The following is a 26,011-nucleotide window of genomic DNA, read 5'->3' on the forward strand; positions in this document are numbered from 1 at the left end:
ATATGATTGGATTCTGATTACCATTATCGATCAATAAAAAGAAAGTTCAAATATAATAAATTTCTTTAACAGATAAGTCTAACGAGAGAGACTCTCCTAATTACTTATCATAAACCCTCTACTTTTATCTATAAATAGATAAAATCTCTTAAGAACTACGTGATGATTACGTGAAGTCATTAAGAGATTATAAATATTCTCTCATTTCTCATTTATCCTTAATCCGAGTTTAGTCTTTTTATAGATCGACATACGTGAGTTTTGAATTCAATGATAATACATTTACATATCAAATAAGATACACATTGTATTTTTAATCTGGTCTGAATTTTTTATAATAAATTTTTATAATAATAATATATTATAAATTTTATACATACAACACCAAATCCCCCACACGTAGAACAATAGCAGATGACATAAGCAACACCGGACATGCATGCGAGACCCAGATGACACCACGCAGGTCTGAGCCACCCGCTGCCGAAACTTCTCCGGCCTCGAAGCTGCTCACTGCCTCGCCACTTTTGGAAAAGAAGAGCTACAGTGTTCGAGCCTTTGTTTGTGTGCCGTCGACATCCATCCACCCTGTATCAACCCCTCTCAGGAGGAGGTGCAGCTCGAGGCAGCTGCTCACCTTCACCAGGAAACAAAAAGGCAGAGCGGAGATGGCCACAAATGATGCCCAAAAGCTACGCAGGAAGGACTCTTCCTGCTGTGCAACCAGTCACTGATTAGAGTGGACGTGTCGGTATTGGTTTCCAGAACTTTTATATATTTATTTATGAGGTAAATTATACATCATCAGTGTTGCCGTCTATTGTTATCTTGGAGTGAGTAGATAAGTTCGATTTGATTCAGATTCGATCAAAAATAATGATGGTTGTTCTACTTGAAAATGACAAGAAGAAAAATTCTTCTTTTTCGGAATGCCTTTTATGAGTCTAGATATATCACTTAAAATAAATTAGTTTTTTTATTTATTTTAATATTAGTTTTTTTTAATAATGCTTTGAAAAACATTAATGCTTGGAGAGTCTTCCTAAAAACGATTTGAATATTAGTATGATTTCTTTTACAAGTCTTTCTCGTTCTCATACATATCCTTCTTAGAATTCCACAGATGGTTGAGTTTCTAAGTTGTATGATAACATCAAATATCCCTTACTTGATTGATAAACTTTGCTACAGAAGACCTTGATTAAGGTCGTCATACAAAAGAGCTAAAAGATCATAAGGGAAGGAATCCGTCCATTGTGAGCTTGATTTTTCTGATCCAACCTTGTTGCAGCCTAATTGGCTGCTTGATTATTATATTCACGATAACAATGAAGCATGACGTTGGGCGAGAAGTATTAATTTTTTTTATGATAATGAAATAGAAAGATAAAAGAAAAGAAAAAATACATAGAAAAAGAACCAACTCCCAAGATGAAAAGAAATATAGTTCAGGAGATGAAAAAAAATGATTCATTAATTCATCTCTCATCGATATATTGCAATGTTATATAGCTTATTTTTACACCCTAAGTATAGAAAGAAAAAATATATATAAAAGTAAACTACTTATAATTACATCAAATCATATATATGATTTGATCTTCGAAGATAATATTCTTGATTCATATGCTTTCATTTTTGTAGAGATCAACTTTCGTAAAATCTTTCACGAGGATTTGAAATTTTCAATCACAATCATAATTTAATTTAATTTTTTCTTAAATAAACTAAAAAATTAGATCAAAATGATTTAGTATATTATAATGTGGCAACTTATGACCTGTTAGTTTTATTTAAATAAAAGATGAATAAGAATGATTCTGCGTCATAATAAATTTTTGATGTTGCTAATACTGATACCATATACTCCACGATTATTCTGATTTCTTGGTTAGTATATGTCATGGAGCAGCAGTGAGCCACGAACCCTGGTTATCTTTAATTTTGTCTATTTCACTTTATTTCTCTCTTAACATTTGTTTTTGGCCTCAAACGACCGACCATAGGAAACCTCTACAAAATATCATAAACAAACCCAATACCTTCGCATTGCCATTGCCCTTTTGGCCATCATCATTTGCGTAACTCTAGTCACATCCTCCGGCAATCATTAACCCGACGTAGAACTCAAAGCGAGAGACTGTTCAAAAGAACCACACACACAGTAAGGATCCTGGAATTAATTGCTCATGGTGAGTGAGTGGCCCAGGCTTTGTTGGATCGGCCACTGTTGCCGAGCCTCACACCAAGGAATCTTGCCCAACTGGATGGACTACTACCGCACGTAGAACTGGTACAGGCAGTGGGCGCCCCCTCTCACTCCCCTTGTGCTGTGGAGAACAGGGACGAGACGTCCACCCTGATGAGCTTATCCTGTTGCTGCAGACAATGGAAGGGCCTCCCTTTTAATCTCACAATCATCAACCCCCAGCCATCGAGTAACACTTGTTGCCTTCCATGTCCCACACGGCGCACCACAGTGCGCCAAAAGCTACACGAAGGCCGGCTTTTTCTTTCGAGGATGGCTACTCAATGGCTGTACAGCGACGAAGGTAAACCCTATCCCTACGTTGACCCACACAGAGCACAGCGAAGACATCGAGAAGACGATTCATCATAAAGCTGATGTTTTCCTGAGTTAGAAGCAGTACTGCATACATACAATTACAGCCGTAAGAGAAAATATATGGCGACGAATACAGGCATAGCGAAGGGCCCAAAACACTACCGAGCGATCTCGGCGTGCAGGGTGGAGTTTAGTCCCATCTGCTCCATCTCCCAGCTGAGTTTGGCGGCTACGGCGTCCTCCACGGGTACGTATTCCTGCTTCGACAGGTGGTGTCAAGATCGAGGACGTAAAGGAGTAGGGAATGAGACATACAGACCCACCTAAATGGAGGTTCACATGAGAACAATACAAAGAGCGAGAGCTAGAGATGTACTGCAACAGTACCTCGAGCTTTTGGACGAGGTCCTTGGCGTTGGGGGCGGAGACGAAGATGTGGCGCTGATATGGCTGGATGAAGCCATCCTCCACGGCCTTGTCGATGAAGGCGAGCAGGGAGTTGTAGTAACCATCCACGTTGAGCAATCCCACCTTCACCAGCACAGTCGCCGAGCTTTGTCATGGAAGTAATAATGGTGGGGAGGGGGGGTTTGGATCAATGGAGAGGGCTTACAGGCTTGTTGTGGATGCCGAGCTGCGCCCAGGTGATGACCTCCAGCAGCTCCTCCAGGGTTCCATACCCACCTAAAGGACGACGGAGATGGAGTGAGATAAGACCCGACAGTGGTGGGTAAGCGAAAGGACTTGGATGGGGAAAGGTCGGACCGGGCAGGGCGATGAAGGCGTCGGAGTGGCGGGCCATTTCGGCCTTGCGCTGGTGCATGCTGGCCACCGGCTTCACCTCCCCGAACGTCTCCCCTGTAATCTGATCCACATGCAAACGCCAGAAACAGTTAATACAGGCATGGAGGCTAGCAAGGTGACGAAAGTGAGATTGAAGCAAGCACGACGACCTCCTTGGACATCAGTGTCCTCGGGATGATCCTGTAAGATGAGAGGACACGTCAGAGAAGCAATGTTGGGTGCGAGAGAGATCGAGAGAGTTGCAAGTCTGTGCTGACCCGATGACATGGCCGCCACCAGAATGAACAGCTTCAGAGACGAGACCCATCAGCCCCACGCTGCCGCCTCCATACACCAGATCGACCTTCCTCGCCACCTGAACTCGAACGCGAGTCAAGTTCCATCAGCAGCTGCATGCGCTCGGCTCGCAGAGGGAGGAAGGAAGGAAGAGAAGGAAAGGGTCACCACTTACCAGCTCCTTCCCGAGCTCCACGGCAGCATCTTGGTAACAGTGCCTCTTGCCTGTGCTGCTCCCACAGAAGACGCACATCCTCTTGAACCTTGAATTTCCCACCTTGACCGCCTCCATCTCCCGCCTCTCTTTTACTCCCCCAGATCCTTTCCCCTGGCCCCTCGTGCCTTCAAAGTAAGCCTCGGATAAGATATTAGAGGCAGTATATATAAACCTTTTCTGACCCTCACTTTTTTATCTTGCCACCGTCCTGCACACCATGACAAAAAGGAAGTGTGCGAGAGAGAGAGAGAGGAACACAACACGTACGTGGAGAACAGTATGACAAACTTCAAATACACAGTAGAATACATGTCTTCCAAGTCTCGGGTTTAGCACAAGCCAATCGTGCCGCCGTGGTCACCCACACGTGTAAGCCGTCGGTCTCCCTCGGAAACCTGCACACCCAACTGCTCTCCTTCCTCCACCGCTTCCTGTCCATTGATCTGTGTTTGTGCCTGTCTTCATCAACTCCTTGGGCAGTAGGCAGAAGCTACATGGGAGACTGCAAGAAACCTAGCAGAAGGGGGGAGAGCGATGCAGGACGCCACAGCTGTATAATCACTAGAAGCGGAGAGCAGTGAGTATCACTTCAATAAAGCAGAATCATTCACTTGCCACATTGTTGCTGAGGGCTACAGAAGGAGTCTGTGTTTACGAGGCAAGAGGAACATTTTGTTGCAGAGGGCTACAGAAGGAGTCGGTGTTTACGAGGCAAGTGGAACTCTCTCTCTCTCTCTCTCTCTCTCTCTCTCTTAGTCACGGTACAAAAGGATAATACTACTTATCTAAAGGCATATCTTAATAAACAATGCTAATTAAATGAAAAGTAAATAAGATGCTGCATGAAACACAAATGGCAATGTTGACTTCACGCCATTTCCTTATGCCAAATGCCTGGACACGGATCTGTTCTCTTCAAATTCCCCCCTTCCAAAACAAAAAAAATCTGATCACATCAAGTCATTTAAACATTGTTTAAACTGCAACCGATGATGATGATGATATTGAGAATAAAACAATTGAAACATTCATTAATGGAGAAGCCAAGATTTGCATTAAATACATGATTTATTGTGGTTTATAAGCCGTGTTTTCTTCCTACCCATGTGGAAGGATATCAACATCTTACCCATAAAAAGTAGAGGAGCATCAACGTCTCCATTATTGCTGGTAAGGAAAGGTCGGATCCTTTTGATCCGTGGTCTTGAATCCAAACCGGTACAGCGGTCTGTCGATTTGTGGATATTTATCCTAGTATTGCTCGTACAACAAAACGGCGTCTTATTGCTTGTATACGTATACGTTGTACTAACAATTTATGCAGGATTTAAGACACGCGGACGAAGAGCCCGTCCTGGAACCACCCGCTTGGGACCCACCCAGGAGACCCAGTGCCGTGACGGGGCCCCGTGTGGGGATGGTGTGCGTCCGGGACCGACGCGTGTTCGGCCCGAGGTACGCCACGACATTCCCCGACCTTCTTCGGGTCCACTCCAACTCCGAGAGGCGTGCGCAGGATCAAAAGCCCGCTCCAAGATTCGTGCGGGGTTCAGGACCCGAGCAATGCTTCGAAGATCCAGACCTCTCATCAATGGTTGCACGTTCATCAAAGAGTACCACTGATGTATGAGCACTCTGAAGGTAAACTAGTAATCGGCAATCCAAAGACAAGATTTTGATATTTAATTTGCTTGACTCATTAGAAATTTGATTATGTTCATAGGTTAAAATTAAGATTATCACAAGACACATACATTAATTGGTTTCTACATCTAAAAGTTTACTCGCCGGTGGGGTCCACACAAAAGAAAAAGTGCCGGCTACTACCCTGTGCCGGTCATCAGCGGCCGTTGAATCAGGATCAGACAGCGACAGCGGAAGGGCGTCACATGTACCGTATGGGTTTCCAAGGCGCGTCGGCAACGAGGGACAGAAGCGGCGCAATCATCGCCACAGGCGTCGTGGTCCCCAGCAGCGTACATTATACGCCGAGTCCGTGTACATAATACGAAGTCACGCGCTACCTACTGACCTACCTTCGCTAGTACCATTGACGGCCATCCCAAACCAAACTGCCGTCGACCTTTGTTGTCCACTTATAATTAGCCCAACCTTCACATAGAACATATAATTAGGAGTGATTGAGATAAGACCGGGCACTATCAATTTTTGGAGTTCAAGTCATACGTTGCCTGCTTACATCATCATCATTACCATCATCATCTCACCAAGAAATTACAGCAATTGACGGCGGAGATGGAGACGGCAAGGACCACCAGTGGCCCGTCGTTGGCACACCTTCCCGTCGGAACACGTGAAGCGTCAAGCTTGGGGACGAGGGGTGTGATGCGGTTGGCGAGTCAACTCGGTGACCACAGTTTCGGGGTGAGACGAGGCCCCCAATGGGAAGAATCCATTTCCAGGACTGTGGCGAAGGCTAGGGCAACGTGGCATTCATCTATTGCCTGTGGAGTGTCGCCTCTTTACGCAAATAGTAAAGAATCCATTTCCAGGACTGTGGCGAAGGCTAAGGCAACGTGGCCTTCATCTATTGGCCGTGGAGTGTCGCCTGTCATGCAAAGAGTAATCAAACGTCATGAAATAAAAAACGCAACACGAGAGAGAGAGAAAGGAATAGAGCTTATTAGAAAATTGAGAATAAATTTACGCTGCTAGATAATGAATGATTCGATCAAATATTATGCAGGATAGAAATGGATCATTGTCTTCTTGACAATGAATCACGTCAAAGCTCGAAAGTGTTAATTTTTTTTTTTTTTAATTTCAAAGGATTGACAGATGCTCACTGTCTTCTTCTTGCTAACTACAAATTCATCAATGATGATTGACTTTGATGAGAAATAGATTATATATAAAAGCTTTGAACAAGGAGGAACCCCTTCCTTGGTTTCTTCTTACTTCTCTTTGAGAGATTTTGCATATTTTTAGAGAGATTAATTAACATGTGTTATTGGCTTGTCTCATTTGTTAAAGAGTACAAATCTGATCGGACATAGAGGGCGGACTGACATCCTTTTGTTGTTTTTTTTAAAGCTCTTGTGCTTGCATGAGCAGAGAACTATCTGTAATATATTAGTTTTTTTCTCTTGGAAAGAAAACTTTTCAGACAAGGGAGGGGGATCAACATGAACTCCAAAGTTAGTAGAGTAAGAAAGACAGAGACTCTCTCTCTCTCATAAGTTGGACCAATGGGCCTAATTGGCAGAACCATCAACTGTGCATGAACAAAATATCCATTTAGGACCCACTATGTTCACCACTCACAAATCACAATGGGATGCCTTTAAAGAATCATTTGTTGCCATTATCATTCAATAATAACTCAAACACTTGAGTCCAATTGATACTTAGATACTTGAATTAAATTTCCGACTCAAATCCAACAATACTTAGATATTTTGGGTATTGGTGAGCAATAAAAAAAAATCAAAAACTCTAGGAAGAAAAGGGTATTTAAAAAAACCAATTTTTTCAATAAGAAAGGAGATTGCTATTTATAATCTCCTTTTTACAATTTACAATTCTATTTTGAAATTTGTTAATAATTTTAAATTATCCTTTTTTTTGTGTATGAACGTAAATATCTACTTATTTTTTTCTCTTCTTCTTCTTTTTTAGCGGACGACAATAAAGGAGTGGTGAGTGAGATTGGACAACATCGAGCAACATCGACGTGATGAAATAAGAAAAAATAAAAATAAAATTGATACCACAAGGACTATAAATAATAAAATAATATTTTATTTTTTTTAAAGGGGTTATCGAGAATAAAAGATTGTCAATGGTAAAAAAAGAGATGAGGCGTGAATAGTAAGCTTTATAATAAATGATATGGTCTTAAAACTCTATCTGTAATAGGGGAATTACCCAGGAACCCAAATTTAATCTCGTAAATATTTATAATTTTATCCTAATTCATCCGATATCCATAAAATTATAGCATATTCGAATTTAATTTAAGTAGGTCAAATATACCTAGGTTACCACAGTGTGGTCAACATTTGGCCCATGAAGTTTGTCTTTCTACAACAAGTTGCTACTAAACTAACCTAAATTGGCTCATAGTTGGCCATGTGAGCTTGATTACTGCCAACTCATCCTAATTATTAGAAGGTGCGGATTATATCAAGAGAAACTATTTTCTTAATAGGTTAGAAGCCAACCTGTGCCCTTTGACCATATGTGCATTGGGTAACCATTGTCGACTCAATTGTAGAATGCTTTCGAATCCAACGTGTGTGCCTTACATGAATGAAATGGCTGCATGTGCTTCCTAATTGTAAATTAACACCCACTTGCACGTCCCCCTTATCAACATATTAATCTCTATGATATTGCTGGTATAAACTTATTATATAAACTCATCAAATCATATATTATAAAATCACCTTAAATAACGGTCTAAATAATTTATTTTTCAATGATCTTATCTCTACGTGATGATTATAAACACTATAGAGCTATCCGAGTGGTATCAACTCGCTACATGAATTTACTATCTTTTTAACCTTTTTATTCTGCATCATAAAATTTATCTTTATATTTTATATTAAATATCAAATATTTATTGAAATAAATTTATTTTTTTACCCCATAAAATTACAAAAAATTGGATCCACCGACAGACATATTCAAAATGTGCACAACGTTCATCTCTAATTAGTGTAATGACAGATTCGAACACTGTTTCCAAAAAACAGAGGAAGACTTCATTTCTTTTTGTTCTGCATTTTATGATGATTATTTGTACACTATACACTTTCTCATTTGGCTTCAAATTTTGCGTTTGGCTCCAAAACCTATAGCGAGGGAGTGAGTATGTTGAGAAGCGAGACTCTAATGTTCACCAAACTCCTGAACACCCTCCCGCTTCCTTCCTCCAATCCCTCCATGCGCTCCTCCAACGCCTCCATCGCTGCCATTTCCGCTTCCTCGCTTCCCTTCTTCGATGGCCTCCTCGACGGCCATGCCGTCCATGAGCTTTTGGAGCATGAGCCGGCCACCGTCGACGAGGCTGCCGCGATCCCCAAGAAAACCGCCGTCGACGTGGCCGCGGCTGCCGCCATCACATCCGCGACGATCCCGGCGACCTCGGCCTCGGCCGCGTCCGAGCAGATGAGAGGAGGAGATCTGGCGAGATCCTTGATGGCCGTGGCGAGCCGGATGAGCTCCTTCTCCGCCCGACGATGGGATCGAGCGGCGGAGTCTAACCGCACGGGGTCGCGCCGCCGGATCGCCGCGCGGGACTCCGCGTGGTGCTGCTCTACGGCCACGACAGCGGAGCGGAAGGAGCCGTGGGCGTCGGCGAGGCGGAGGAAGCCATCGAGAACGCGATCGGCCCAGGCGGGGCGGCGGCGGAGAGCGTCCTGGGTCTGCGGGAGGCGGAGGAGGTCATCGAGGGCGGAAAGGAGGCGGTCGATCCGGTCGAGACCCGAGGCGGGGGATCGAGGGCCGGACTCCGGGCAGGAGCGGATCTGATCGAGGAGGTGGGATAGGGTTGGGTGGGATCGGCAGGGGAGGCTGATGGAGCGCAAGTGCTGGGGCTTGTCGCAGCGTCGGCGGGCGGGTCTGTCGCTCGGGTTCGAGCCCGGCAGTGACAGGGAGCGGCGGAATCCGGAAACCATCTCTCGGCCGTTTCCTGTTCTCGGATACGTTTTCCCCAACTCTCTCTATTTGGCTTTCTGTTATCTGGTGCCGTGAGATGGGAACGAAGGAGAGGAAGCAGTTCTTATAAAGGGGAGAGCGAGCGCGTTCCAAGTGAATTGGGATTAAAGAAATCCGACGAAAACCGACGCGCGCACGACCGTCCGAGAGCCGTAAAGCGACATCTCATGTGGTCAAGTGTGGGCGCGGAGGGAGCACAACGTGGGTCGGTACACGTGGGAACCAAAAATAAACTTGTGGCTTCCATCATACATAGTAGCGGTTTGATGTGAGTCAACTCAACTCGGTAGGAGCGGAAGGAGGGAGCTGTAAAGATTCCAAATAATATCATCAATCATTGTGGCTCCACATTACTACTACTAACAGACGGTTACCATGCCATTAGTTGGGTGCGAATATTTGAACTAGAATACTTCATATACCAATCGATTTGTTGATCATACCAATCCTATAATGCATTAGAAGGAAGATGGTAAAAGGTACAGAAAATAAAATTATTATTGTATCAATTGTTGCAAGCAACATCACACGCTCGCTGTGTTTTAGTTGATTTGGTTATTGGAACCTAATCAGTGATGATTGCAAGACTTCGTTATCTGTAATCATTGACAGCTTTTCAATGGTGAGCAATACGCTGTGTTCGATCAAAATGAAAATGTTACTTGGTTTTCATTTGTGTCCGACTGCTTGATGCACGTTGGCGTGACCTCCCCTCTTGATATTAAAGAATTTTAGGACATGATTCAGTGAGAGAAGACAGCCATATGATAAGAGAAAGAAAGACAAGATTGGTGACTTGGTTGTAACATTGATATCGTGACCTCTAAAATGCCTCTTTTTAATTCATTAATCGATTTAACGTGCAATTAGAGGGTGACGTACTTTCTCATATATCTAAAACGTGAGGACTCGATGCAATTAGAGGATAGCAATTTGGAGAGGAGAAAGGCAATCAATAAAACAAAAGGGGACACGACAGGTGGAGTGTGCTCTTCGACCCTTGCAAATGTGTGCATGATTCTACTCTGGGATTCCTGATGTCCCCTCGACGCTCGCTTCTACAATGGATTCCTTGGGGGGCAGCAAGCAAACGTGCCTCAGATGTGGCCTCTGTCATCGCTCGCGTGGACTCACGCGGAGGTCCTCCGGTTTAGCCTACTTTTTCCGCAGCCGCATTGGCACCTTTCTGGGGATTCCGTCGCCCGCGAGGTGATCGATGGAATGTGCAACCGGCCGGAACTAGAATTGCTCTGCTACAGGAGCCAATTTAGTAAGTACCATAAAACCTCTTATCAACAATGTTTCAACAGAGATGTGTGTGGGGCTTAGACATCTACGGCCCATTTGTTACCTTGGAATCAACGATTTATGGTTTGGCTACGCACAGGTGGTTGTGTTTGATAAGGGTAATTCGTTACGCAAAAGCGGTTTATACAAACGTATCAAACACGCATACATGCCTGCCGGAGGAAAAGGATAATAAAAATCAAAATTCTTCTATGATCATCACTGTACAAATCTCTCATTTGTCTCCACATTCTACAGCGAGGGAGTGAGTATGTTGAGAAGCGCCACTCTAATGTTCACCGAACTCCTGAATACCCTCCCGCTTCCTTCCTCCAATCCCTCCATGCACTCCTCCATCGCTGCCATCTCCGCTTCCTCGCTTCCCTTCTTCGATGGCCTCCTTGACGGCCACGCCGTCCATGAGCCCTTCGACATTGATCCGGCCACCGCCGATGAAGCTGCCGCGATCCCCAAGAAAACCGCCGCCGACGTGGCCGCAGTTGCCGCCATCGCCTCCGCGACGATCCCGGCGACCTCGGCCTCGGCCGCGTCCGAGCAGATGAGCGGCGGACATCTGGCGAGATCCTTGACGGCCGTGGCGAGCCGGATGAGCTCCTTCTCCGCCCGACGATGGGACCGAGCAGCGGAGTCTAGCCGCACGGGGTCGCGGCGGCGGATCGCGGCGCGGGCCTCCGCATTGTGCTGCTCGAGGGCGACGACAGCGGAGCGGAAGGAGCCGTGGGCGTCGGCAAGGCGGAGGAAACCGTCAAGGAGGCGGTCTGCCCAGGCGGGGCCGCGGCGGAGGGGATCCTGTGCCTGCGGGAGGCGGAGTATGTCATCGAGGGCGGATAGAAGGCGATCGATCCGGTCGAGCCCGGAGGCGGGGGAACAGCGAATTCCCAAGTCCGACAAGGAGCGGATCTGGTCGAGGAGGTGGGAGATGGCGGGGTGGGAGCGGCAGGGAAGGCTGGCGGAGCGCAGGTGGTGAGGCTTCTCGCAGCGGCGTCCGGCGGGGCTGCCGCTCGGGGTAGATCCCGGCAGGGAAACGGAGCGGCGGAATCCGGAGACCATCTCGTTCGTTTCACTTGGTACGCTTTCTCTTCCCCAAATCTCTATTGCTTTGCCTTGTTTCGTTTCCTTTCAATTCTCGTGAATCGGTAGTGTTCTTGGGAGGGAAACGAAGGAGGAGGGAGGGCGGTTTTAAAGGGGAAGCGGTCGGTCGGTCGGTCGGTCGACTTGGAAGCGTTAAGAAGTAATCAACTAACTCAGATAAACAGAAGAAAACCAACGCGCACACGAGCGGGGTCGAGAGGGAGAGAGGGAGCAAATAGTGGGCTGGTGACCCACGTGAGGGGTCACACAGCCTGAAGGAAACACGTGGCCTCACAAACCCCACATGAACATAATTAATGGTCGGCATCGTCTTCCTTCGATCACAACATGGGTATGGGTCCACGTCACCGAAACATCATCATCCATTATGGGTTCGTGCATTAGAAGGACATTACGCATACTGATGCACTTTTTCGAAGCGTTATTCCTAATTATATTAATCCTTGCCGACGCAATTATGGAGCGCACTGGTCCATTCATGGGAAGGGGGGGGGCCGTGAACCCATCAGGAAAGAGTTGGCCTTTAGAAAGAGTGACGATGAAAGATGAACGATCCACGGGCCCATCAGCGAGTCCAGATCTTGACGCCTATAATGTGACTTAGCGCGCGGATGGACCACGTCTCTGCTGTAGTCGCGGAGATGTGAACACGTACCCCCCTGCTTTCAAAGCGGGTCACCTCGATCCTCACATAGGCGTCCATGTTCTCTGTAAGGCGTATCCAAGGAAATCCTGATGAGTTATGGAGTCAGGCACTAAATAATGGAGTGTTTGATGGCCGATGGGGTATGCCATGTAAGGTTCATCTCCTCGGATCTCACGACCATACGTGTCCATTACCACAGAGTTCCCGTGATCGACAGTATTTTACTGGTGAGAGATTCCTACTGTCTTCTCGCCCTCACTTCCTCGCGAGGAGCCGAACCTTTGGAGTTGCTTGTCTCGAGGTTTGTTTCAGGGGTCGATAGGGGAATGAGGTGTGGTTGTAGGTGTATTAAAGAACGCATAGATTGATACCTCACTGAAGTATTACAGCTGGCGCAGATCATGACGACCGATCAATAAGGTAGGATTAAATGATTAGTTGATGCAAATACAAGTAAACATAGAAAGTTTTGATGATCATCAATTTAAGTGATGGTATGAAAAAAATATATTCCTTTAATAATTTACGGGTGATTGTTCAAGAATATATATATATATATATATATATATATATATTTTTTTTTTTTGTTAGATGGTACATCTTTTCATTATTATCAAAGAGTCACCTCCTATTTCTAATATTTCAAAATTATCCTTTCAAAAGGTTATCATTTTTTTGTCTCAATCTAAAAAAAATTTTCATCAACTGTTTACGATATTTTATATAGTAATTTTTATCCATAAAAACACTGTGTAGTATTTTAAAAGCACTGTGGTACAAAAATGTATGATGCTTTTTTAACTAAACATTAATGTTATAATATTTTTAAAATAAAAACACTATGTAATTTTTTTAAAAAAATATTATATATATTTTTAAAACAAAAAACACCATGAATAGTTGACAAGAATTTTTTTTTAATTTGGGCTTAAAAATATATGATAATTTTTGAGAGATTTTTTTAAAATAGGAGACGACTGTTTGAAAATTATGAAAAGAAGATAACATCCAAAAAGAAATCCATAAAAAGAATATTTTCCCGGACAATTACCCATGATTTAATGAAAAAAAAACTGTTTTATAACTTTTATATCATAGCGTCTCAATTTTTCACTACTATTTATTTTAAATATTTATTTAAAAGTTACTAGTAAATTATGGATGCGGGATGCCCACGATGAAAATTAAAAATAAGATGTTCTGCAATAAGAACCCAATCTTTTTGTTAAGTCGTCAGTTTTTTCTAATAACAAGATTCTTTAAGGACATTAAGGCATTCATGCTAAATCTTGTGTCGTTGGTGGTTACTTTAATCGTTTCAATAACGAAATTAGCTTTTTTAGGTGACGTTTTATAACAATGTCACTCATCGTTATCAAACTGACATCACAGTAATAAAATGAATTATTATTATTATTATTATTATTATTATTATTATTATTATTTTGTTCAAATCTTTACCCTGATGAGCATAGGTGTAAATACAATAAGTTCCGCAAAGATTAGAGCAACAAGTACATATTTTGATCGATATTGTGTAAACAAAATCAAATTTGACTAGCATTACTGCACCAGAAATTAGTTGCCTATTTGCATTTAGAATATATACTGTCAAAAAAAAAAATTTGTTGGTTGAACTACCAAAAGTCAAAAAAAGAAAAAATGCAAGCTCTTTGTTTTTTTTAAAGATAGATAGATACAAAGAAAGGTAGCAATGAATTTTGGCTGCAAAATCCTTTGCACAAGAATGGGATGGTCATCGAGAGTTTACATCGACAGTGGGAGGAGCATTCTTCGCTTACTCTTCCTGTTTTGTCCTACTTGCTTTGTTACTTTCATGCACACAAGCATAAGAGTGGTAAGACACATTAGGAGAAAAACAATCTTCATATACCTGAAGTACAAAGCAACTCCTGAGAAAACAAGGAAAGCAAACATCAACAGCTCCCATATCACAAGTATCACATCCACCCTGCATCCATAAGACAGGCAAAAGATGAAAAAAAAGAGAGCATGTGAATAACCAAATTGCCTTGATGATTGAAATCACATAACTAGGTCAACACTTTGATTCATCCATCACTATTGTAGAAACAGAAGAATATGATTGCTGGCTTTGGTTAAGAATCATTTTTTTCCCTAAAACTAGGCCACACTGGCCGCCATATCAGTCTATAAATTGTAAATTAACTATACAACTGATGCAAAACTAATTAATTTATCTTTTATTTAAATAAATTTAATTAGTTTAGTGGTATTTCACATATGTCGTAAGTATCGAGAAGAAAAAAGAAGCAGAAATCAGATTTGTTTTTTATTGAAGATTATGAATTCTGACTAAAGATTCATCTTTACAGAGATGAGAAAATTTATCAATTGAGATTATCATCGAGAAACGAAGATTATTTCTCAAATCAAATTAGAAATATTACCTTCTTCAAAGGAAATATGATACCATATATTTGATTTGATGTGTTTGTAATATTCTTTATTTATATAATTTTCTTTTTATTCTTGTACTAGAGCCTATTAAAAAGGATTAGAACATTGTAATACATGAATTAGAAATGAATTAATGAGTCATGTTCTTTTTTCACCTTATGTGTGAGTAGTGAGACGCCACAATTATATTTCTAATGGTATGATTGGGGTGTGAAACTTTTATTCTAGGAGTTCACTTCTTGAGCCAAAGTGAGTCGGATAATTATCCTGTAATATTTCTCAATTATCTTTTAGTTACTATCTTTTATTTCTCTCTTTTTGGTTCGCCTATCATCAAAAGAAATCCGTTGCTACTAGTCCTCCATCAGATTGGTATCAAAGCTTTTAGTTTAACCTAGATGTTCTATCTTCAAGGCTGATCTATATCTCAATTATATGAACCTAAGATGAGTTCCTACGCAGTAGAAGCAAACAATGTGGAACCAATGAGTTTATCTTTCATTTAAATAAATTTAATTAGTTTAGTGATATTTCTCATATGTAATAAATTGTCATATATCGACATCTACTTAAGAAGAAGAAAAGGGAAGCAAATGCACACAAAAAAAAAGGGGGCAGAAATCAGATTATTTTTTTCATTGAAGATTATGAATCTAGATTGAAGATTCATATCAATCAAGACAAAGCTAAGAAAATCTATCAATCAATTATATCGTCAAGAAAGAAAAATTATTTCTCAAATAAAATCAGAAATATTACCTTCTTCAAAGGAAAGATGGCATCATATATTTGATTTGATGTGATTGTAATAATTTTTATTTCTATAATTTCCTTTTTATTATTGTACTTAGAGCATATAAAAAGAGACTATAGTATTGTGATGCATAAATTAAAGATGAATCAATGAATCTTGTTCTTTTCCCACCTTATGTAATGAGTGATGTTTCCAATGGTATGATTCCATTGTTCACATGTGAGAAGTGCGGAGGTGCGAAGGCCTTTATCCTGAGAGTTCACTTTTTGAGTCAAAGCGAGCCTGGTAGTTATCTCGTTATGTTTTTCAATTATCTTTCAGTTATTATCTTTTTATTTCTCTTTTTGGTTCGTCTATCATCAAAGAGAAATCCGTCGCTACTTGTCCATCATCAATAACGGTTAATATATCATCTATAAATTGGAAAAGTACAGCTAATTTTAACTATCAATCTCTGTTTAGAGTAACCACATAAATGATGGTCTCCTTCATCCGATAAGAAGATATGACCAGGAAACAAGATGGGAAGCAGCTGAAGAAATGCATGCAACATGAGAGACCTCTTAGTAATTACTAATCAAACTAGGAACCTCCTATGTTATTAGACTCAATTAAGGGTCCTTCATCCGATAAGAAGATATGACCAGCAAACAAGATGGGAAGCAGCTGAAGAAACGCGTGCCACATGAGAGACCTCTTAGTAATTACTAATCAAACTAGGAACCTCCTATGTTGTTAGACTCAATTAAGGGTCGATTTATGATCCCCTACCATACAACAATATGTATCTTCTATGAAAGAAAACTATGAAGTGCTGAGACTTCCTAATGTGGCAAGAAGCAAGATATGCCAATATGAGTGATTTGAACATCGGCTATAATTTGAAAACTGAACCATTTTGGGAGAGAAAGCAACTATATTTATGGACTGAATCGCCCATGAAAATTGGAGTCACGTGACCTCTCTCATATCGACTAGATGTTGTGGACCCCGCACATGCAAACTCCACTCATCAGGTCTGTGAGAAGCAACATCACCACTGAAACATTTCCAACTCCACCCAAATAGAAGACTTATTCTAAAATAACGAAGTTATATGTCTGAAGCAACACAAGATCATCATGTTTGTTGGTTTGTAAATACAAAGAAAGAAATTTTCATTATAGTTAACAGGAGAATGTTGCTCAAGAAAGATGTAAACCAAGGTGAAAAACTGTCGAAGCTAATAAATGATGAGAACCTACTAACTGTAGCCGCTTAAACTTTTAGCACAACAATGATGTGTACCAAGGTATAATAGTGGTCGAAGCTCATAAAGAATGATATAAAACCTATTAATTATAGATACATACAATGAAGGGCATAAAACTGTTTGGATTCTTTAATTTTAGGGATTTGATATTAGTCTTTATTTTCCTATTTAATTTTTCCTAATTAAAGTAGGAGTCCATGTAGCCAATTATATTTTTATTTATTTCCTTTGTTAGAAATCCTAGTCGTGATTGACTATATATATATATATATATATATATATATATATATATATATATATATATATATATATATATATATATATATATATATATATATATATATATATATATATATAAATATTTTGACTATTTTCTTAAACAATCAAATACAATTTAAAACTTTAGGCCAATTTGGAGGTTGATCCATTCAAAGTGATCAAATCCCTATCCCTTGTTCTTAGTTTTTTTTTTTTTTCAAATTTTCAAAGTTCATAGATAAAACTCTGGGGTTTTATCATCTAGTATCAGAGCCAACAATCCCCACTATCACATGGGCACTATCTCCCTCTTTCCACGGTAGTCAACGGAGCCACTCCCCTTTTTTCGCTATCACCTTCTCTCAGATTGGACGCTTCCTTTCATGTCTCTCTCTCAAAGACAAAGCAAGAGAAACAGCCACCCTCTCTCTTAAACTTTCTTATCGGCCACAGACTCATCGTCAAACGCACCCGTGCCCTAAACACAGTAGTGATTCTCTTTCACCCAATAGTGATTGCGACGTTCTCTCAATCTCCTCTCCGATGCCACCGCAGGCCTCGACACCCATGCTGCCAACGACAACTTCACTTTCAGCGCCACCTTCTACTCCTAGTAAGCAGTGCTCATATCCTTGATCAAAACTAAGAAAACAAAACTTAGAAATTATATATCTACAATCACACGCAATAATTACTGATAATTCTATGAAATCCCAATTTGAAACCTTGGAAGCAAAAAATTGAGAGTAGATTACAAGAAACTCTCAATGATTTCAAAAAGAGTTTGCTTAAGAGTTTTAACAAAAATCAACAAGATGACAATTCAAACAACTAGATTGATCTGAAGTCACAGGAAGAGGTTCCCAAGAGCATGATAATGGCTATATCCTCGCATGAAAGTAGAATTTCCTAAATGGGAAGATGGAGACCTGACCAGTTGGATTTCTAGAGTAGAGAAATTTTTTCGCTTTCATAAAACTCCAAAAGATTCTAAAGTGGAAATAACTTCAATCCAACTAAATGGGGATGCTATTTAATGGTATGATTAATATAAAGAATGGAATTCTCCCAAAGGAGCAATTTAAGAAAGAGCTTCTTATTCGTTTTAGACCATCCGAATATGAAAATGTTGATGAGCAGCTTGTCAAGATTCGCTAGACTTCTACCATGTTAGAGTATCAAAGTCGATTTGAAAGATTGTCAAATCGAGCTAAAGATTGGTCTGAAAGGTAATTGGTGGGAACATTCACTGAAGGTCTTAATTCAGACATTCGTTGTGAAGTTAAGGCTCGCCGACCTCACACTATTACAGCTACAATTTCTTTTACACTATAGCATGAAGAAAAAATTAATATTAAAAATCGATGAATCGGGAGTGTTAATAAACAGGTGAATAGTAAGTCAACTACTTTAACCATTCCTAATCTGAATCCTAATACTATAAGACTTACCGAAGAGGAACTTAAAAAACGATCAACAAAGGGTTTATGCTAGCAATGTGATGAAAAGTGAAGCAAGAACCATCAATGCAAGCAAGGAAAACTTTTGATGATTGGACCAATCGAGGAGGAACAAGAGATTAAGACTGTAGACTCTGATCATAAAGGTACTGATAATGATGAGATTATTGAACTTGTCACACTTGTGGTTCATGTATTAGCTAGCTATTCTAATCCCCAAACTATGAAAGTTAAAAAGCTTTTGAAATGTCACTCTGTTACTGTTTTGATTGATATTGGTAGCACCAACAATTTTATGGATAGCAAGGTTACTGTGCGATTGGCCTATCGCATTGAACATTGTGATAAGTTCGAGGTAAAGGTTGCTAATGGGCAAATTTTAACTCATAATAATAAGTGTTCTAAAGTGAAGCTTGTTATGTAAGGCAAAGAGAAGGTTATTGATGGGCGAATTTTAACTTGTGATAGTAAATGTTCTAAAGTGAAGCTTGTTATATACGACCAAAAGTTGCTCGTGGATTTTTTTTACTACCATTGGAGGATTACGTGGTTGTTTTTGAAATAGAGTATCTATTAACTCTAGATGATATTTCTTAAAAAAATTTCAAATTAATTATGAAATTTTTTATCAATGAAAAGAAAGTGATCCTAAAGGGAAAATGTGATAGTAAGGTCACAACTATTGCTAGTCATAAAATGGAGAGGGTGAAACGCACACCATAGATTTTTGATACAATTACGGAGCATTGAAAAGGAAGCTACAATACCTGAACAAGATGAAAATGTTCAATCATTACTTAGAGAATTTATGGATGTACTTGTAGAACCCTAAGGACCTCCACCTCTTTAATCACATGATTACCAAATTCCTTTACTGCCTAGAAGTGCACCGACTAATATTCGACCCTATCGATATCCACACTTCCAAAAAACAGAGATAGAGAAAATTGTTAAGTAGATGCTTGAAGCAGGAGTCATAAGGGCTAGTGTTAGTTCAAACTCCTCTCCAGTCTTATTAGTAAGGAAGAAGGATGGTTCTTGACAGATGTTTGTAGATTATCGATCACTTAATAATATTATAGTGAAAGATAAGTATTCTATTCCAGTAATAGACGAGTTACTTGATAAATTGAGAGGTGTATAAGTTTTCACTAAATTGGATTTACAATCTGGCTATCACCAAATTCTTGTACATGAAGATGACAACCAGAAAACTACTTTTAGAATGCATAATTGTTACTATGAATTTTTGGTAATACCTTTTGGGTTAACCAATGCATTATTTACTTTCCAGAGTTTAATGAATGTTTGTAAGTTTGTTCTGATTTTTTTATATGATATTTTGATATATAGCCCATCTTTAAAAAGTCATTTATTACATTTGCAGGTTGTCTTTACCCTTCTTCATAAGTATTATCTTTTTGTCAAGAAATTGAAATACAACTTTACGCAATCGGAGGTGGAGTATCTTGGCCATGTTGTTTCTCGAAAGGGTGTTGCAGTTAATCCTTCCAAAATTCAAACAATGAAAGATTGGCCAATTCTAAAATCAATTAAGGCTCTGAGGAGATTCTCATGACTCATTAGCCATTATCAAAATTTTGTGAAAAACTATGACAAAACCAGTGCTCCATTCATATCACTTTTAAAGAAAGATGCATTTAAGTGGACAGAAGAAACTACTCAAGCTTCTATTTCTCTTAATGACTATTACGCTAGTTCTTGCTTTACCAGATTTTAACAAATTATTCGTGATTAAATCTGATACTTCTGGAGCGAATATTGGAGCTGTACTAATGCAAGGTCATTCAATCGCTTATACTAGTAAGGCACTTTCCCCATCTCATCTGAATCTATCTATTTATGATAAAAAAATGTTAGCCATTATTCATGCAGTCACTAAGCAAAGGCCTTACTTAATTGGTCAACGGTTTCAAATATGCACCGATCACAAAAGACTGAAATATTTTCTTACAAAGGGTTTCTTCTTTAGAGTAGCAAAAATGGGTCACTGAGTTATTGGATTTTGACTATGATATTATTTATCAGGGGAGCAAGACTTTGGTTGCAGATACACTTTCTCGCCTTCCAAAGCAAGCTGAATTAATGGTTATTTTTATTTCTACTTGCAAAACACTAGAATTTATTAGGAGCGAATGGTTGGATGATCCTGAAATCCAAGATGTTATTAAAAGGCTAGAAAAAGATCCAACTTCTATTCCTAATTACAGTTGGGATCTCATAGATTTGCGCTATAAAGGTAGAACTATCTTAGCACCAAATTCTTCTTGCCAATATAATCTTGAAAGAGTTTCATTCATCACTAACTACGGGTCATTCTGGATTTCTTCGTATATGTAAATGCATCTGTCAACTTTGATGTTTGCCAACACCAGGTGAGACAGTTGCTACCCTTGGTTTGCTTCAGCCTCTTCCTATTCCTGATGATGCTTGGACTAACATATTCATGGATTTTATCAACGAGCTTCTATCATCTCAAGGTAAAACCACCATCTTTGTGGTTGTGGATTATCTTACAAAATATGTTCATTTTTGTGCTATACGACATCCTCATACTGTTACAGGTGTTGCTCGCACTTTTGTTGAGAAAATAATGAAGTTGCATGGAATTCTACATTCCATTGTTAGTGATCGAGATAAAGTTTTTACTAGCACCTTTTGGAAAGAGCTCTTTTGCTTATAGGGAACCAATTGAATATGAGCACTACTTATCGCCTACAAATAGATGGGTAGACTGAAGCGATAAATAAATATCCAGAAAACTATCTCAGAAGCTTTACTAATGATAAACCAAAGGAGTGGATGAAATGGCTTCCTTGGGAAGAATGATGATACAATACCACTTATCACTCTTATAATAAAATGACTCATTTTGAAACAGTTTATGGTCGACCTCCTCCCATGATTACAAAATACATGCTTGGTACTTTTAAGGTTGATCAAGTGGACAAGAAATTGTTTAATAAAGATAATATTATTCAAATTCTAAGAGATAATCTCGATCTCACAAGCTAGAATGAAGCATCAGCTGATAAGCATTGTAGTGAGCGAGAGTTTGCAATAGGCGATTGGGTTTTCCTTTGACTTTAATCTTACAAGCAAAATTCTATAAAGGTTCGATCTTCTATGAAGCTATCTCCTCAATTCTTTGGGCCTTATAAGGTGCTGGAATATATTGGCCCAATTACTTATCGTTTGGACTTGCCAGCAAGCTCTAAGATAGATATATTCAGTTTTTCATGTTTCTTGTCTTAAAAAGAAATTAGGTGAGGATGATGTGGTGCAACAACATTTGTTAGATATTTTTTCTATTGGTGAGGTTCAAATCCTGCCTCAAGCCATACTTGATTAACGTATTGTGATGCACCATAAATATCCTATCACTGAGGTGCTTGTCCAATGAGCCAACTTACGAATCGAAGATGCCGCTTGGGAGTCTTACAAAGGGAGGAGAAGTTTCCAAAATTCATTACTGCTCAGCCTCGAGGATAAGACTATTTTGGAGAGGCAAAAAATATTAGGATTCCTTAATTTTAGGAGGCCTTAATTTTAGGGATTTGATATTAGTCTTTGTTTTCCTATTTAGTTTTTTTCTAATTATAGGATTCCTTAATTTTAGGAGGCCTTAATTTTAGGAGGCCTTAATTTTAGGGATTTGATATTAGTCTTTGTTTTCCTATTTAGTTTTTTTCTAATTATGGTATGAGTCCTTTGATGTAGCTAAGTAGGGATTACTATTTTTATTTATTTCTTTTGTTAAAAATCCTAGTCCTAGTTGACTAAGGATTAAATAACTCTATATATGTGTAATGTCTTTGACTATTTTTCTCAAGCAATCAAATACAATTCAAAGCCTTGGGCCAATTTAGAGGTTGATCCCTCGAAATGATCAAATTCCTATCTCTTGTTTTTAGTTTTCTTTTCATTTTTTTCCAAAGTTTTTAGATAAAATCCTAGAGTTTTACCAAAAACATTGAAAAATCTGTTCTATTTGCAAGTGAAAAAAAGGTTGCAAGTAGGTCTTGGCCTAGCCTAGTGGTTACACTCTTTTCCTCAATGATGTTTTGTGTTTTAAATATTGAAGAATGTGGCACAGATTATTCCTAACCAGAGGTGATGTCCCCATTGACCGTATCGTACCAGTGGTGCCATTTGTATCTGATGACACATATGAGTGGTATTAGTAAAGTGCATGGTCAAGAGCCAAAAAACACTACCACACATAATCATAAGCATGTCAACATGGCAATTGATACTCCTATCTGTTGTCATGAAGCTTAGATAGAAACCAATTATTGGAAGGAAACCTTGGTCTCCTCAGTTGCTTCTCTCTCCAGAGAAAAAGGAAAGGCTACAATAGTAGAGAAGACGAGAGAAAAACACCAAGTAGAGTGAATTGAAGCTAAAAGGGAAAGTACACTAACGGCAGCTATCATCATGCACGAGCATATCTCTCAATTTGTTGTTCTCATGTGCTCCCATGTCTACCAACTAAACAACCTTAGAAGAATATTTTTCTATAAATAAATAAGCCCAACTTAATTTAAATTTAGAAATTTATAATTACTAATTATTTTAGGAAATGATTTTAAAGCAAAAGCTAAAAGATACACAAATCAAATAAGATCTCTACAAATGGGCTTGATGGAGTTCCGACTTTAAATGTCTTAAACAATTCTACAACTTTAAACTTTTGGGAATTACACTGAAAGAATAAGTGTGATAGAACTACAAAAAATCATTAGCCTGACATGCAGTAACTTCTGCATTCCATCAAAGCCACAGACTGAAACTTTGGTGAAAGATTTGGAATGCCTGCCTCCACCAAATTCAAGGTTGAAATTGCATGATGTCAACCTTTAATTTACTAGCAAATATCAAATTATTATCCTAGGTTACTAGCAAAAGAACATTCACTCACTGCCATACACATCTACTTTTAGGAACATGTTTGACTGTTAGACATAAAAAACTAAAAGATCTTTTTATATTGAACTCCTAAAGAAAGCTTGATTTAGATAGGAAGAAACTAGGTGCCATCAACACAAAAATATTAGTAATGTTTAAAGCGAACCGAGTATGGAACTACACAAAATGGTGCTAGAGAACAATGGGCCATTGAGATTTACTTGCAGATTTATCCCCACAAAAAGAATGCAGGTGCTAACCTTGCTGCTACAAACTTCCTTATTTGTCGCAAGACAACCACCATTGACATTGGTTCTGCTAATATAAAGCTCACTCAAGATCAATGACTGCAAATTTAGTCTCCTTTATTAACCACACAAGCCAGGGTCAATCTTCCTATAATGCTTGGCATATCAAAATGACTTGGCACCAACAAGTTAAATCAATGATAGTTCGGACTAATTTGACATAAATAAGAGATCTGAACTTGAAAATTCGTGCACCCGAGGAACTTTGTCAAGCTGCTTTGCAAATCCTCAAATTCATTACAACTTACACAACTATTCATGTAAATCCTCCCTTCAATAGAAATAGAACTTTCTTTTGATTTGCTATGCAAGATTCTCCACCTCATGTTTCTAAGTATCACTCACCACAATGTTGAGTCACTCTGGTTTTACCTCTTGTCACGAAACTAAATCTCATTGCCACAGTATTTGCTGGATCTTAAGAAGCTTCATCAATCCTTCAAACTCAGGATGAGAAATGTTCATACCATGTGCTTCCTAAACAAAGCAAATCGAGTGATTTGGGATCCGTAAGGTGCACAAATCTGGTTCCTGAAACCCTAAATATAGTTCCAGACGATCAATCATTTATGCTAGCTAACATGCCCGCTCGATTTAGGCTCGATACCAAGAAATATGCTGGTCATGTCCGTATGTAGATAAGAAAACAAGAACAGAGCACCACAAGCACACGGAACAAATCGGGAGGAAACGAAATAGGGAGTTCGATCGAATTACCGGGCGGAGGCATCGGAGGCGGCGTAGGAGGAGAAGAAGGAGACGGTGGCCCATTCGTACTTGGGTCGCATCTGGTACTCTCTCAGCTGCTCCACAAGGTTCGATCGCGTTATCATCCTTCCCGATCCAAACGAAGGACGAGACCAGATCGATCGCCTTCTATATGTCCTACGTCTGTCGAATCTCCGCTACGAGGGAGAAGAGATGGACAGGCCTCTCTCTCGCGGCGGTCGATCGAGCATTCGCGATTTCGAGGGAATCAACGCACAAGTCGACGCCCCCCTTTCCTCGAGAATTCCCGATCCGATCAGATCGGTTCTTCGCGTGTCGGATTCCTTTTTACTGGAGTGGCGCCAAGGTTGATTACCCTCGATCAATCGGCCGGGATTGGGGCTTGCTATAATATAATATAATATAATATTATATATATATATATATATATATATATAATATGTTTAATTTGTAAATTTGGGCAAAAAAATTTCTTTTTGTTTATCATCAAATTTAGCTATCTACAACTATATTGTTTTTCATTGTTCCTATTTATACTTTTTTTTTTCTAGAATAGTATTGTTTTAACATTGGGCCATTTCTCTATGAAATATCCATATTTTAGGTATTTGTCAAAAGATGTCCCTCTTTTGTTGTTTTTTTTTTCAAACGGTATACTTAATTTAAAAAAAAAAATCTAAAATACACTTCAAAAGCTTTTTTTTTTCAAAATTTCTTACCTTTTTTTTAAATTAACTATTAAAATATTTAACTTGTTTAAAGTATTTTTTAATAATATTTATATATTTCATTAAGCTATTAAAAATATTGTAAACATTATTGAAAAATAATGTAAGTAGTAACATTATATTGTGTTTCTTTGGTTGTCATTCGTCATACAATATCATATTTTTAGACTTGTAATTAGTTTGGTTAAGTTTAAACCATTTAGATCATTTACAATGTTTTTTTTGAATAAATTGTGATAGTTTTGAATAAATTGTGATAGATCAAAATACTATAATAGACGGAGAAATTTTTGAGATGATAGTTTGACTATAAATTAGGAGTATTGTTTGAAAAAAAAAAGTAAGATGGGAAGTAGCAAGTGAAAAAATATCCAAAAATATAGATATTTTTTAGGAAAATCGACCGCTTAACATTTCATGTTGATTATCTTAATGTTTCATGCATAACTTTTATTTCTCCGTAATTAACTGTTGCTTGATTCATCAATTATCATTAATGGAGCAATCAATCCCCACCAAAAAAATATATATCTAATGTCTTAACCATCTATTTGTTT

At 39.3% G+C, this 26,011-nt stretch overlaps 4 protein-coding genes across 7 annotated transcripts; all 4 read right to left on the reverse strand.

Moving 5' to 3' along the window:
- Positions 1 to 2,047: 2,047 nt before the first annotated feature.
- LOC135642791 (cytokinin riboside 5'-monophosphate phosphoribohydrolase LOG1-like) lies at positions 2,048 to 3,981 on the reverse strand. Of its 4 annotated transcripts, none has more exons than XM_065159228.1 (8): positions 3,822 to 3,981; positions 3,628 to 3,725; positions 3,520 to 3,550; positions 3,332 to 3,431; positions 3,180 to 3,250; positions 2,954 to 3,097; positions 2,729 to 2,823; positions 2,048 to 2,650 (listed from the first exon to the last, which is right to left on the reverse strand). In XM_065159228.1, exons 1-8 carry the CDS (start codon positions 3,936 to 3,938, stop codon positions 2,566 to 2,568), a joined length of 741 nt encoding a protein of 246 aa, XP_065015300.1. In that variant the 5' UTR covers positions 3,939 to 3,981; the 3' UTR covers positions 2,048 to 2,565. The 4 variants fall into 4 exon arrangements, with proteins under 4 accessions (XP_065015300.1, XP_065015299.1, XP_065015298.1 ...); XM_065159227.1 differs by having other exon boundaries at positions 3,517 to 3,550; XM_065159226.1 differs by having other exon boundaries at positions 3,180 to 3,431.
- Positions 3,982 to 8,683: 4,702 nt separating this feature from the next.
- On the reverse strand, positions 8,684 to 9,508 carry LOC135642906 (uncharacterized). Its single transcript, XM_065159386.1, has one exon. The coding sequence runs from the start codon at positions 9,506 to 9,508 to the stop codon at positions 8,684 to 8,686; it is 825 nt and encodes a 274-aa protein (XP_065015458.1).
- A 1,579-nt stretch (positions 9,509 to 11,087) lies between these two features.
- LOC135642907 (uncharacterized) lies at positions 11,088 to 11,906 on the reverse strand. Its single transcript, XM_065159387.1, has one exon. The coding sequence runs from the start codon at positions 11,904 to 11,906 to the stop codon at positions 11,088 to 11,090; it is 819 nt and encodes a 272-aa protein (XP_065015459.1).
- A 2,255-nt stretch (positions 11,907 to 14,161) lies between these two features.
- LOC103973349 (uncharacterized) lies at positions 14,162 to 25,093 on the reverse strand. The gene is made up of 2 exons (XM_009387893.3): positions 24,715 to 25,093; positions 14,162 to 14,566 (listed from the first exon to the last, which is right to left on the reverse strand). The coding sequence occupies exons 1-2, from the start codon at positions 24,828 to 24,830 to the stop codon at positions 14,362 to 14,364; spliced, it is 321 nt and encodes a 106-aa protein (XP_009386168.1). The 5' UTR covers positions 24,831 to 25,093; the 3' UTR covers positions 14,162 to 14,361.
- Positions 25,094 to 26,011: the final 918 nt, after the last annotated feature.

Source organism: Musa acuminata, chromosome BXJ3-7 (genome assembly GCF_036884655.1).
Source record: "Musa acuminata AAA Group cultivar baxijiao chromosome BXJ3-7, Cavendish_Baxijiao_AAA, whole genome shotgun sequence".
NCBI classification, from domain to species: domain Eukaryota; kingdom Viridiplantae; phylum Streptophyta; class Magnoliopsida; order Zingiberales; family Musaceae; genus Musa; species Musa acuminata.

What these genes read in the sequence shown, in the direction of transcription:
- LOC103973349 (XM_009387893.3), bottom strand. Translation starts at nt 24,830, where the DNA reads ATGATAACGCGATCGAACCTTGTGGAGCAGCTGAGAGAGTACCAGATG. An exon ending in GCCTCCGATGCCTCCGCCCG is followed by an intron (nt 14,567 to 24,714) that starts GTAATTCGATCG and finishes TTATGGATGCAG; the next exon opens with GGTGGATGTGATACTTGTGA.
- LOC135642791 (XM_065159226.1), bottom strand. Translation starts at nt 3,938, where the DNA reads ATGGAGGCGGTCAAGGTGGGAAATTCAAGGTTCAAGAGGATGTGCGTC. An exon ending in TGGAGCTCGGGAAGGAGCTG is followed by an intron (nt 3,726 to 3,821) that starts GTAAGTGGTGAC and finishes GTTCGAGTTCAG; the next exon opens with GTGGCGAGGAAGGTCGATCT. An exon ending in CTGCACGCCGAGATCGCTCG is followed by an intron (nt 2,651 to 2,728) that starts GTAGTGTTTTGG and finishes GTATGTATGCAG; the next exon opens with TACTGCTTCTAACTCAGGAA.
- LOC135642907 (XM_065159387.1), bottom strand. Translation starts at nt 11,906, where the DNA reads ATGGTCTCCGGATTCCGCCGCTCCGTTTCCCTGCCGGGATCTACCCCG.
- LOC135642906 (XM_065159386.1), bottom strand. Translation starts at nt 9,508, where the DNA reads ATGGTTTCCGGATTCCGCCGCTCCCTGTCACTGCCGGGCTCGAACCCG.